At 46.5% G+C, this 14,242-nt stretch overlaps 1 protein-coding gene across 2 annotated transcripts in view; it reads left to right on the top strand.

Moving 5' to 3' along the window:
- The window catches only part of CDK7 (cyclin dependent kinase 7), a 32,261-nt gene that overhangs the window by 11,731 nt on the left and 6,288 nt on the right, over positions 1 to 14,242 (top strand). For both annotated transcript variants that reach the window (XM_083152409.1, XM_083152418.1), the window contains exons 3-7: positions 832 to 865; positions 5,141 to 5,208; positions 9,865 to 9,933; positions 10,091 to 10,201; positions 13,529 to 13,647. In XM_083152409.1, coding sequence (XP_083008535.1) covers positions 832 to 865; positions 5,141 to 5,208; positions 9,865 to 9,933; positions 10,091 to 10,201; positions 13,529 to 13,647 — 401 coding nt within the window. The remainder of the gene's footprint in view (positions 1 to 831; positions 866 to 5,140; positions 5,209 to 9,864; positions 9,934 to 10,090; positions 10,202 to 13,528; positions 13,648 to 14,242) is intronic.

The following is a 14,242-nucleotide window of genomic DNA, read 5'->3' as shown; positions in this document are numbered from 1 at the left end:
GGAAATGTATAAATGTTCCCTTATGCAGGTAACTGTTCTCTAGAGAGGTTCAGGAAATGGTAGAGATTTTACCACACGATCATTGCTATTTGTTCCTAAGGTGCGATGCACCTCAATGGGGTGCATAGAGTGCGGCCGCAAGGGGGTCTTTGTACGGCGAGGACGGCTTATTTTTGGCAAAGAAAAGCCATCCTTGCCCCCCCCCCCCCCCCCTCACCATATTCAATGTTTGGGAGAAATCCCTGCCGCCAGAGGACGACGAGGATCCCCTTAAACAGAGTGGTTTTGATGGCCACACTCAACGTTTCCTCCTTGCGGAAAAGAACCAGCGAGGTGGAAACAGCGAGTGAAGGGGAGGCAGTTGAATATTCTGATGGTGAGCTATTGGCACTGCTTGCCGTCAGGGGAATTGAGTACCGCCCAGTGCTAGGATTGACAGCTACACACTGGAGCAGGCCAGGGATAGTCGCAGCACTAGGCTGATGTGCTCTAGCAGGGATAGCCAGATGCGGGAGTTGCCTCTCCCCCACACTGGAGTTTGAGATGGTAATACAGTACGTCTTGGTGCGATTGCTCCTGCTTGCTTGGGTAAAGAGGCAAAGCAGAAAGCGTTAGACCTGCACGATATATGCTGACATAATACATCTATGTGACAGTGCTTAGTAGCACAGCACATAACATGTATATACTTTGATACTACTAGGTTTGGCGTCTGTAGTTTTTCATTATCTTGATGATGTATTTAGCTGGCTGATTTTTACTTGCATATGTGTTATTTAGTGAAAGCTCTGTATAATGTATGTGTTTGCTTTTTCTTTTTCTCTTCTATAGATTAAATTAGGTCACCGAGCAGAAGCCAAGGATGGTGAGTCCTCTCTAACCGTTTGTGTGATGTTGTCCACTATTAATGACATGTGAAGGACAGTAAGTTGGCATTGCAATTTAGTTTGTAAGTGACTGAGATTATGGGCCTGCAATGTAAAGCCCCTTACACACAGGGGAGATATATTGCTCAGTTTCTCCTTTTCATCAGCGACCAGAGATGGTCGCTGATGAAAAGGAACCTGTGCCGGGCGGTGCTGCAGAGGTAATCAGCTGGACGCAGGAGCAAGCTCTTGCGACCAGCGATTAGAACAGGGCTGAAAACGGGAGCGCGCACCCAGCGATTTATCGCCGGGGGCACACTCCCAATCACTGGCAATATGGTCGCCAGCGACCATATTTCCAGAGAGTTCAACCCCTATCGCCCCCGTGTGTACACAGCTTAAATGTGACGGATATTAGGAGGCGGTCTTTGACAAAACCCTTATTTAAAATAAATAAGAATAGACAACTGCCTTTCTGTATACATTACACCAGGGGTGGCCAAACCTGTCCTTAAGATCTAAGAACGGTGCATGTTTTCCTGGCAACCTGTGGACCTATAGTAGGAATGAATGCAGCAGGTTTGAAAATGTGACAGTTAGTAATGACTACAGCTGTGCACCAGCTAGGTAACCTGGAAAACGTGGACCGTTGGTAGATCTCGAGGGCTGGTTTCGCCACCCCTGCACTACACTCTAACTCAACAATGCTTAAGGTCAACATGACAAGGGTTTATTATTTTTTATTTGTTTCATCCTTGGCCATTCACCTGGAATACAATTGGAACTGGTATCCTTGCCAGAAGCATACATTTCCCATGCCATAGTAGCAGATAGGCCTTGAACCTAGCAATTGTGAGTCCATACATGCAAATTGGCATACTTGTTTCATCAAACACTGTTTATTATGACTATTTAAGGGCCATACACACTGGGCGATTTTGCCCAGCATGTATGCTGACCGATGATGGGAAAATTTTCTGGCCCGAAAAACGCTCAGTGCATGCACTCAGCGTTTTTTTTGCCCATTTAAGCGATTTTCCATAACAGAATGCTATGGAAAGCCGTTCACCCCATCGCTCATCTGCTGGTAATACCTGCAGATGAGCAGCCGTTCCAGCGATGATGCGCTAGCGCGCATAAGCACTCACCGTTCATCGCTGCCCCGTACACATTGGGCGGCTTTCGAGCTGAAAGTAGCTAAACCGAGTAAACTGAGCTGCTTTCAGCTCAGTCGCCCAGTGTGTATGGGCCTTTATAAATACAGGGCCTTTATAAATTCAGAGTCGATCGCCAGCACGGATAGTGTAATGGTTAGCATTACTGCCTCACAGCACTGAGGTCATGGGTTCGATTCCCACCATGACTGCACATGCGTATAAATCGCAACGCGCATGCACAAATCAAAATAGAGGCAGAAATAGCGAAAGTTATGGTAATACCCTCGCAGTTTGACTGACAGGAAGTCAACGTTTGGGAGTGTCAGAACAAACGCATGCATGCCCCGGTGTTTCATGGGAGGATCTGTGGTGTCAGTGCTGGATTCAGTCAGCCGGTCTGAATTGCGTATGGACGTGCGACAGGATAACCATATACAGTATGTGCAATTCGCTCACATGCACAGGGAGGGTTTTCTTCTTATGTGGGCAGATGAGGCCCAGTGTCCAAAGGAGGCCCTAGGATGCACTTGTGTTCCGTGCAGACCTGTGTTATATTCCGTGTAATGACGGGGTGGGGAGTAGATGACTGAGAAGGCGAAGGATATCTGCACAGCTGTAGGTGGTGGTTACTACTTACATATAGAGCAAATTCTTCCTTGCATGTCTCTTTTTGTTCTTTTTCCCGTCTCCAGTAAAATAAAATCAGTTTGATGTATTCTATTTACACACAGCTGATCTGGTCACCCCCTCCTAGCCCCTGCTGTGGGGTTTATGTGGCTGCTTAGGAGAAGTCTGGGAATGTTCTGGTCACTGTGACCTCAATCTCAGTGTGACCATGGACAAACACAGCTACATTGTGACTCTGTATTGCCAGCACCACAAGCCATTTATCTTCCGCTCCTCGTGCTGGTTACAGGAGATGCTTCTTTTGTTGCTCAGTAGTTTAGAATGGAATATGTTACTCTGTGTCATTTATTTTGACAGTGAGATTTGTTAAAATCCTTTTTATTTATTTTTTGGTAAGTGTTCAGTAAAGCCTTAGAGGTGTTTAATACAGATGCTGCTTTCACACTGCAAAACCTTCTTTGACCCGGTTTTTGAAACGTTTCTTAATACTGGTAAGGGCAAGCTAAACCCCTTTTACATTGCATGTTGTAAACGGTATATTACTGGTTAATTACCGTTTTTGTACCTTTTACTTTGAACCTGCTTTCACCCATTCCCTGGTACTTGCTGGCGCAGTTCAGGCAGCAGGGTCGTCCCCCCCCCCCCCCCTCCCCTGGTACTTGCCAGCGCTGTCCGGGCAGCAGGGTCCATGCATTGCGGGAGAGGCAGCAGGGTCCCCTCGGCGAATGGGCAGTGCGCGGCGGGGTCCCTGCGGCGGATGTGCAATAGTATCGCTACTAGTTCCCATTCACTGAAGGGACCCTGCTGCCTGGACAGCGCTGGCAAGTACCAGGGGAGGGGGTGAGGGAGACCCCACTGCCCGGACAGCGCTGGCAAGTACCAGGGGAGGGGGGACCCGGTGTGGGGTCCAAAATACCGGTTCAGACCTGTTCACACTGCATAAATAAAGGGTCTGAACTGTGTAAGATCCTTCTTTTAAACCGTTTTGAATTACCGGTTTTCTTGAACCAGTAATTTTAAAACTAGTTCTTTTTCACTGCAGATATAACTGTTTTGAAACTGTTAAAAATCAGCAAAATATCGGGTTATAGCTGCGGTGTGAAAGGGGTAAGAGTGCTGCATGGCTAACATGTTCTTGTAGGCATTTCATGTGGGCTTTAGGCTTCTATGGGCCATACACATGGGGCGATTACAGCAATCTATTTAGATCGCTTAAAAATGAAGGAAAAATGGGGAGGAGGGGGGATTGTGACCTTGTTGAGACTCTGTTTATGCAGCATGAGCCTGCTTTATACCCCTTTTAGACATACTACCTGGGAATTACCCGGCAGTTTGACTGTTGGGTCATTTTCCCGGGTGCAGCCCTGCACCCTTTCACACTTGCAGCAGCAAATTACTGGAGGAAGCAGTTCTACCCAGTAATTTGCTGAAAAACCCAGGTTTTTTTATGTCTGCAAAGGTCAACCCAGGTCGAAAATCCCAGGTAAAAAGAAGGGTCAGAGACCTGGGTTTTAACACCCGGGTTGACTCTTTCAGACATACCAAAATCCCGGGTTGATGCACATTCATGTGTCTGAAAGTGGTATGTCTGTCTAGTAGTGAACCATTTTAAATTACTTAAAAAAAAAATTCAAACAATAAAATGATCATAAAAAGTGCAGCTTAGCCTGGGCAGTTTTGCTTCGGGTACCTTTCCCAGAGGTGTTCGCCTCTCACATATAGCCCATGGTAGAAAGGATGGCACCTGGGAGACTTAAGTAAAGTTAAAAAATAGTGCTGTATGTATATATATCCAGATGTGTACTTTTCAGATCTAATGGAGTCCTGATGAAGGGGATACATTCCCCGAAATGTAGACTTCTGGATATGTACAGTACATACAGCACATTGTATCAGTGTTGACACGCCGTGTCGACAACTATCGGAAGGCAGTATATTTTATTAGATTATGTTTCAGACAGCATTGGAGTGCCACCCTTGAATATGAATATTAGACAACTGTTGTCTGATGAAAATACTTACCAGTATTGAAATGTTACATTAAAACTTTTTACACATTTATCCAGTGGAAGTGCTGTCTGGCGGGTTCTGTATGTATCTACACGGGCACCCACGGAAGTATTTCAACTAGGAGGCTGTGCCGGATGCCTGTGTCTTCTATTTCTATCTATATATATATATCTATATATATATATATATATATCTCTCTCTCTCTCTCTATCTATCTATCTATCTATCTATCTATCTATCTATCTATCTATCTATCTATCTATCTATCTATCTATCTATCTATCTATCTATCTATCTATCTATCTATCTATCTATCTATATATATATATATATATATAGCATAACCATGGGACAGGGCTGCACACACTTACTCCATAAATGGAAGGTAGTGCTGAAACTCACAAAATATATATATTCATTGATATCTTCTGTGTGCGTTTTTGCTAGTTTATAATGACCTTTATATTGTTTGCTTTACAGGCATAAACAGAACAGCATTAAGAGAAATAAAGCTTCTACAAGAATTAAGTCATCCAAATATTATAGGTGTAAGTATGATGCATTCCATCTCTACCTTTTGTATACGATTATTTTATGTTAAAGCATAGGTGGATAAAATTCTGTGTAATTCTTAAATGTGCGCTATTAGTGCCTGGCCAAATAGTGCATGCAAACAATGCTAGAGCCTGCTATTACAGATAACTTATCTGCATCAGTGTTACTACAGTACTAATATGGTCGTACCTGCTGCTGTTGGAAGAGATGAGCTTAAGATAGGAAAAATTAGAAACTGCAGTCATGGAACCCTAGCTTTTGATTGGTCTTTCTGCTTGGCTGTTATTTGTTCTCATTGTAAATACTGAAACGTCAGCCCCTTTCATATTCATATATTCATTATATCTCCCAGTGTGCATGTTTCCAACAACATTAATGACCCCTTCGTCAGCTGTGCATGTACAGACATTACAGAGGGCAGCATGGCCATCGCTCCCCCCACCCCGCTCACCAGGTTCCCGCAGCCGTGGGGATCGTATAGTGTGTATGGGGCATCCGCTGTCACTGACTCACATCCACAAGATCGTTGTGGATAATAGGATTGACCCCTTAGTTTCCTTCCCACTCTGTTTCCCCCCAGGGACTTCAGGTTTTTTTTTAAGTGCCCAAAGATGTATCACATCTGTATTTTATGCTACTGAGGCAGCTTTAGCTTTTATTTGAATTTATTTTCCTTTATTAATTTTTAATGGCCTTCTCTCTGAAGCTGCAAAGGCTGTCCGGAGAGCTGAGATCTCAAGCCATTAGTCTGTTCCCATTATCGGGTCCCAGCTACTGTTCTTGCATACAGGTACTTGGAACCTTTTGAGTTCTACTTCGAGCCATCATGCCTAAACTCTAATCTCTACAAAGCCTGGGCAGTTATAAGAAAAACCTCATAGCTTGAATGAAGCCTCCCAAGATAAGCATTCTTAGACCAGGTTTCTCCCTCACCGAGAGATCACTGATTTGTGCTTGGATAAGGGAAATCGTGTTACCTTACAAAAATATGCTATCCATCACTAACGTTCCAGTTTTAGGGGCCCATTTATCAAGTAACATTTGCAGCTAAATCCCCGAAAACACCCGTTTTCGGGGGGTTAACCGCAAATATTATGTATCACCGAAATGTATTAAAGGGGTCCGCAGCAGGAATCTCCGATCCCTGCTGCGATCCCCCCCTGCAGCGCCACCGGCCGCATCCCCCATAGGTTTCTATGGGGGATGCGAAGCTGCCCGATGTATCAACATCGGGCAGCCCGGCATCGCACCCCTGGGCTATCGCCATTCTGATATGGCAATAGCCCATTGTAGCCTATGGCTACACATCGCACTGCCGAGCAGGGCAGTGCGGTCACAGGGGTCGGCGGGGGTCAGCGCATAACCGCGCATGCGCAGACCCCCTGGCTTCCGGGTCAGGGCTTCGCAGGGACGGGCTCCTTTCGGAGCCCTGTCCCTGCGTCCCTATATTGATACATCTCGGCGGTATCAGATGATACCGCAATGCGATGCCCGGCGATGTCATCACGCCGGCATCGCAATATAATGATAAATGTGCCCCTTAGGCCCATCCCTTTAGTCTTTCAACAACACCATGGGTGTTAACAAAAATGAGAGCGGTCATGGCAGTGTTTCTCAGAACGAACAGGGTGAAAAGATCATTCCTTCTCTGGATGACCTTGTCCTAAAGGTCACTTCTCCTTTGTTTTTGTCTCTTATACAAATGTAGTGTTCATTCTAGTGCTCACCATCTTTGTAAACCCATGCGGTTCCTCTTCCCTGCCTGGGGTGTCGCTGTCTGCTGTAGTGCTTCTAGCGCAGTGTGGTCTGTATATCAGCACTGATATGCAAACCAGACCTGTGCTAGAAACACCACAGCAGACAGCGACACCCCAGGCAGGGAAGAGGAACTGCATGGGTTTACAAAGAAGGTGAGCGCTAGAATGAACACTACAAATGACAATGTGGACACTGGCATTCTGTAGGTGAATTATGGACTGCATCATCCAGTCACAGAAGTTGATATCTCTAGGCGTTATGTTCAATTCAGCACAAGAAAGAGTGGTTCTGCGGGATGCGGTCATTCGTCAGACTGCATTTAGGTCTACAGTCATTAGGTCGACCCCACTAGGTCGACTGGCAGGAAGGTCGACCTGACTTAAGGTCGACATGGGCCAAGGTCGACATGACTTAAGGTCGAATTTGCATAAAGGTCGACATGAGGAAGGTCGACTGGTCATAAGGTCGACATGGGTTTTTCACTGTTTTTTGAGCCGACATGTGCCGACAGGCGGTATTTCATGCCCTACCATCCACTAGGGCGTGGTGGGAGAATAAAATAGTGTGCCGAGCGCAGCGAGGCACCGTGCCCGAAGCATAGCGAGCGTCCGATTCTCATTGCCAACTGTGTCCATGTCGACTGTGTCGACATTCGGATAAAAAAAACAGTGAAAAACCCATGTCGACCTTATGACCAGTCGACCTTCCTCATGTCGACCTTTATGCACATTCGACCTTAAGTCATGTCGACCTTGGCCCATGTCGACCTTAAGTCAGGTCGACCTTCCTGCCATTCGACCTAGTGGGGTCGACCTAATGACTGTAGACCTAAATGCAGTCTGACGAATGATCCCATTCCGGTTCTGCCTTCACTCACTCTAGGGAGGTCCCTGCTGCTGCAGCATACAAGGGTCTCTGTGTACTTCTGCTTTGCCAAGATGGTGTGTAGCTTTTGAGGTGTTAAAGTTTAATCAACTCCATTCCAGGATGTTCCACTTAAGGTGTGTGCAAATTTGGACTATATAGTACAGGTCTGCCTGCATAGTCTATTTTACTGTTCGATTTACATTAAATGGAAGCGCATTGAGATCGAATCGGCATCGAATGAGGCTGAAAACCATTCGATGTCCATTCGATTTTGACTACATAGTCAAAATCGAACACAAAATCTTACCATGTGTACACTGCATTACAGCTTCTCTTGAAATAGAACAAATTGTGTTGGTAAAATTTCAGACTGTCAACAAGGGATTGCCAGTCTCTTTGGTGGCTACATTTTAACAGCTTCAGAAAGGGCTTGTCCTTCACCATTTAGAACTGGACACTGCTTACCACAAATGCTAGTCTTTGGATTGGATCACGGCCAGGACCGAAGGGGTGTTGGAACGGAGCTCTGCTGGTACCATGGGACTTCCCTCTAGTCTATACAATAAGAGCTACAACAGGAAAGACTTTGTTATTCTTGTTGCTGGAAAACTGACCACTCCGGTCTTGGCATTCAGACCATCTCATCATGTTAGAGGGCTAACTTCCATTGAGACAGAAACTTTCATTTGTCTCCTCATGTTTTTTTAATTACTTAACTGTTTCCTAAAATGTTAATTATTTTTACAATTTTCATGAAGTAGATAGTACTCAGTACCCTTCAAAATACATATTTAATGTTCTGACACAAGTATCTGTTTAGCGGTTGTCTTGCAGCACCTGTGGCCATGCCTAGGACACCTTTGTACTATTATCCCCCAACCCTGTAAGCCTTTCATCTCACCCTTGTGATTGTTCTATAGCATTTTCCACACATGCCCTGTAGACGTTATGCCCCCTGTAGTATTATCACATCTCGCATCACTCACGGTGCCATAGATCACGAATAGAGAATGTAGCATAATCCCCCACCAATGGCCACAGATCCCTATTTACATAGATGCCCTATGGGGCAGCACGGATGGTGTAATGGTTAGCATTACTTCCTCACAGCGCTGAGGTCATGGGTTCGATCCCCACCATGGCCCTAACTGTGTGGAGTTTGTATATTCTCCCCGTGCTTGCGTGGGTTTACTCCAGGTACTCCGGTTTCCTCCCACAATCCAAAAATATACTGGTAGGTTAACTGGCTTCCAACAAAATTAACCCTAGTAGAATGTCTGTGTGTGCGTGTACATGTGGTAGGAAACATAGATTGTAAGCTCCACTGGGGCAGGGACTGATGTGAATGTTCAAATATTTTCTGTACAGCGCTGCGGAACATGTGTGCGCTATATAAATAACTGTTAATAAATACATTTACACACCATATATATATATAAAATATATATATATATATATATAATATGCGCAGTAAAGCGTGTGACATGCAGCTCTATCAGTTCCATGAAGCACAAGAAAGGTGTGCCTTATAGAGAGGCGGCTGAGTATATTATGTTTAGTATATTTCACCCACTTTGCTGGATGATGTTCTAGAAATACATACTGGGTACTTGTTTAGTTTCACGGCGGCAGATATATCGCATGCAATGCGATGCAATCGGATGCGATTTTGTACCTGTTCATAACCCCACTATCCAATACGCATGGAGTTGATTTTATATAGTGTGGCGAGGGGACGCGGATTACTTTACATGTATTCTGTACCGAGCACAGCGAGCCCTGCAAGGGGACGCGGAATACATGTAAAGTAATCCGCGTCCCCTCGCGGGGCTCGCCGCGCTTCGGGCTATATAAAATCAACTCCATGCGTAGTGGATAGTGGAGTTATGAACCGGTACAAAATCGCATCGTATGAGATTTATCTGCCGCCATGAAACTAAACAAGTACCACATACTGTAATTAGAATCCCTTAAAAATTGACCTTTGCGGCAATGATATACTAATCTTTTTGGTGTCCTTACAGCTTCTGGATGCGTTTGGCCACAAATCAAACATAAGTCTCGTATTTGATTTCATGGAAACGGATTTAGAGGTAAGGTTACGTTCCCAAACTGCAGATGAAGCAATGTGTAAAAGATTAAACAATCGTTCCACTTGTCACCCTGCCTGCTGGGGTCATTCAGATTCTGCCTCTAAGACTATATTGCATATTGTGTAACTATTGTAGTTTTGTGTCATCTTCTTTGCAGGCTATAATAAGAGATACCAGCTTAGTGTTAACGCCAGCGCACATAAAGTCTTACATACTGATGACTCTGCAGGGCTTGGAGTATTTGCATCATCTCTGGATCCTACATAGGGTGAGCTTCCATGTGTAATAAAACACAGCAATACTTGTCGTGCTATCTTCTGTATTCTATAGATAATATGAACCATTCGTATAAACTATGTATCCTTCATTGCAACATATGAAAATATCCCAATCTACGTCCTATTAGACAATAATTACATTACTAGGTGATTCATCGCGCCCTACGGGCGCTCTTCACACCGTCGTAAGGGGCTGCGCCCCCTTAATTTGTGAACGTTTGTATATGAGAAATATGGTTAGAATTGTATGAAAGATGCCCTGTATTGCAACTTAGGTGTCCGCGAATCGCGGGAGGGGGGGTCGCGGAGGGTGCCGCAAATTACAGGAGGGGGGGTTGTGGGGGGGTGGATGCTGCGAATCGCGGGAGGGGAGAGATTGCAGAGAATAGCGGGAGGGGGGTCGCGGGGTGGTTTGCCGCAAATCGCGGGAGGGGGGTTACGGGGGCGGGGGTTGCGGCGAATCATGGTAGGGGGGGTCGCGGGGGGTGTGCCGTGAATCACGGGAGGGGGGGTCACGGGGTGGGGTGCCGAGAATCGCGGGGGTGTGTGTGTGTGCCGTGAATCGCTGGAGTGGGGGTTGCGGGGGGGTGGGGGGGGTGTGACGCGAATCGCCACAAGAAAAAAATCAACACAGAAAGGTCAACACATGTAAATGTTGACATAAGTGTGGCACTTCATTGGTGTCCATGTCGACACATGAGAATGAATATGAAAACATTCAAAAAAATGAAAAAAAAAACTTCAAAAACTCATGTCAACCTTTTCCATTGTCGACCATAGCCATGTCAGTGTTTTCCATGTGCAATTTAATTCTGGAGCTGCTGCGAATCGCGGGGGGGTGCCGCGAATTGCGGGAGGGGGGGTCGCGGGGGTGGGTGCCGCGAATCGTGGGAGGGGGGGTTACGGGGCGGGGGTTGCGGCGAATCATGGGAGCGGGGGTGTGCCGTGAATCACGGGAGGGGGGGTCACGGGGTGGGGTGCCGAGAATCGCGGGGGAGGTGTGTGTGTGTGCCGTGAATCGTGGGAGTGGGGGTTGTGGGGGTGGGGGGGGGGGGTGTGACGCAAATCGCCACAAGAAAAAATCAACACAGAAAGGTCAACACATGTAAATGTTGACATAAGTGTGGCACTTCATTGGTGTCCATGTCGACACATGAGAATGAATATGAAAATATTCAAAAAATGAAAAAAAAAACTTCAAAAACTCATGTCAACCTTTTTCATTGTCGACCATAGCCGTGCCAGTGTTTTGCATGTGCCATTTAATCCTGGGGCTGCCGCGAATCGCGGGGGGTGCCGCGATTTGCGGGAGGGGGGGGTTGCGGGGGGTGGGTGCCACGAATCGCGGGAGAGCGGGGTTCATGGGGGTGCCGGTGGGGGGTTGCTGCGAATTGCGGGAGGGGGGGGGTCGCAGGGGGGTGCCGCGAATCGCCGGAGGGGGGGTTGCGGGGGGTGTGACGCAAATCGCCACAAGAAAAAAATCAACACAGAAAGGTCAACACATGTAAATGTTGACATAAGTGTGGCACTTCATTGGTGTTCATGTCGACACATGAGAATGAATATGATAATATTCAAAAAATGACAAAAAAACTTCAAAAACTCATGTCAACCTTTTTCATTGTCGACCATAGCCATGTCAGTGTTTTCCATGTGCAATTTAATTCTGGAGCTGCCGCGAATCACGGGGGGGGGGGGGGGGTGCCGCGAATTGCGGGGGTGGGTGCCGCAAATCGCGGGAGGGCGGGGTTCACAGGGGTTCCGGTGGGGGGTTGCCGTGAATTGCGGGAGGTGGGGGGTCACGGGGGGTGCCGCAAATCGTGGGAGGGGGGGTTGCGGGGGGGTGTGACGCGAATCGCCACAAGAAAAAATCAACACAGAAAGGTCAACACATGTAAATGTTGACATAAGTGTGCCACTTTATTGGTGTCCATGTCGACACATGACAATGAATATGAAAAAATTAAAAAAATTAAAAATAAATCTTCAAAAACTTATGTCAACCTTTTTCATTGTCGACCATAGCCATGTCAGTGTTTTGCATGTGCCATTTAATCCTGGGGCTGCTGCGAATTGCGGGGGGGGGGGGGGTGCCGCGAATCGCGGGAGGGGGGTCGCAGGGGGGGTGCCGCCAATCATGCAAGGGGGGGTCGCGGGGGGTTCTTTTTGCCGCGAATCGCGGGAGGGAGGTCGCGGGGGGGGTGTTTTCTCCGCGAATCGGGGGGGGGGGGCACGGGGGAGGGTTTGCCGCGATTCGCGGGAGGGGGGGTCGCGGGGTGGTGGTTATGCCGCGAAGGGGTCGTGGGGGGGTTCTTTTTGCAGCGAATCGCGGGAGGGGGGGTCGCGGGGGTGTTTTTGCTGCGATTCGCGGTAGGGGGGGTCGCGGGGGAGCGGGTGTTTTTGCCGCGAATCGCGGGAGGGGGGGGCGCGCGGGGGGAGGTTTTGCCGCAAATCGCGGGAGGGGGGCGCTCACCTGGTGGCTGTGGAGTAGCAGTGCTGGGCAACATGGGAAGGCAGTGGGTGTCTGGCACTGTCTGTGGGCTCACTGGGCTGGTTCTCTGTCACATACCTGCCAACATGACCCTCTCCAGGAGGGACACAATGCTCTGTTTCTAGACTTCCCCTTAATGTATGATTGCCATCACCTGTTTTAAACAGGTTAATTTCTCAGAAAGGTGTTCAGCACAGATGAAGGCAATCACACATTAAGAGGAAAGTCCAGGAACAGAGCGTTATAGACACAGACACCCACTTTGAATGACAGATGTAGCCAAATATATAGGAGATTATTGTTAGACTGGGACCAGTGCTGACCTTGAAGCAGTGGTGATTTAGTTGCGATTGGTAGATGGCTATTTACAGTGGATGTGCTGCTGTGGTGTTGCAAATACAGCCCAAATGAAAGGGTGCACGCATGAAGGGGGGGGGGGGGGGGTGGCTTAGGGCAATGGTGAGTGTTGCTGAAAACTGAGGTGTAGACTTCGTTTTGTGGGTGTGTTAAACTCGTGAGTTGCGTCTTCGTCTTGGGATGGAGCATATACACATGGAGTGATCTGTGCTTAAAGCAATCTAGTGAGATTGCTTAGAAAACAGCTTTAAAATGGTTATTGAAACATAACATACAATATAGTTGGCAAATGCAGTACAAAAATAATATATTGTTTTGGATTTTTTGGGGGCATTAAACTGTAATTGCCATGTAATTCAACATTCCGCTGGTTTATGTAGATTCTCTAGATCAATCCTGTGTTTTACTCCTCTTGGTGTGTCTAACCTGTTGCTTACCTTTTTTATATTTTGGTGTCTTTCTCTTATAGGATCTGAAGCCAAACAATCTGTTGCTAGATGAGAATGGGGTCCTTAAACTGGCTGATTTTGGTCTGGCTAAATCGTTTGGGAGCCCAAACAGAGTTTATACTCACCAAGTGGTAACCAGGTAAGGTGAACGGAGCAATTGAAATAGTGATCCCATGGACAGTGCCTCTTAAAAAAAAAAAAAAAAAAAAAAATTTAAATGAATATGACAAAATGCTGAGCCAATGATACTTGTCCATCAAAGCTCAACTAAAGAAATGTTCACTCCACTTCTGATTCCTAGTAATGGGTGATAAAATGCAGATTTATTTATTTTTATTTCGTATACCGTATATACTCGAGTATAAGTCGACCCGAATATAATTTTACAACAACAAAAATGGGAAACTGTATTGACCCAAGTGGGACCATCACTCGAGTATAAGCCGAGGGGGGGCCTTTTCAGCATAAAAAATGTTCTGAAAAAGTAGGCTTATACTCGAGTATATATGGTATTTACCTGCTGTTCTTTACAGTAGATAGCAGGGTTTTTTCTTGTGAATAAATCCTAAGCAGTGGTCAGCATCACAGTGGTGGCGAGTGAAATATTTCTGATTGCACACAGAGGGGCTGAGGCAGTGTTGTTGCAAGAAAAAACAAAAACGTACAGTTCATACACATTACAGTTCATTGCCGGACAGTGTAAGCCATACGCAATTGTCGCAGGGAGCGTGGAA

This window comes from Crinia signifera, chromosome 1 (genome assembly GCF_055691185.1).
Source record: "Crinia signifera chromosome 1, ASM5569118v1, whole genome shotgun sequence".
NCBI lineage: Eukaryota > Metazoa > Chordata > Amphibia > Anura > Myobatrachidae > Crinia > Crinia signifera.
Note: the sequence above shows the minus strand (reverse complement) of the source record. Positions and strands in the feature narration are given on the sequence as shown.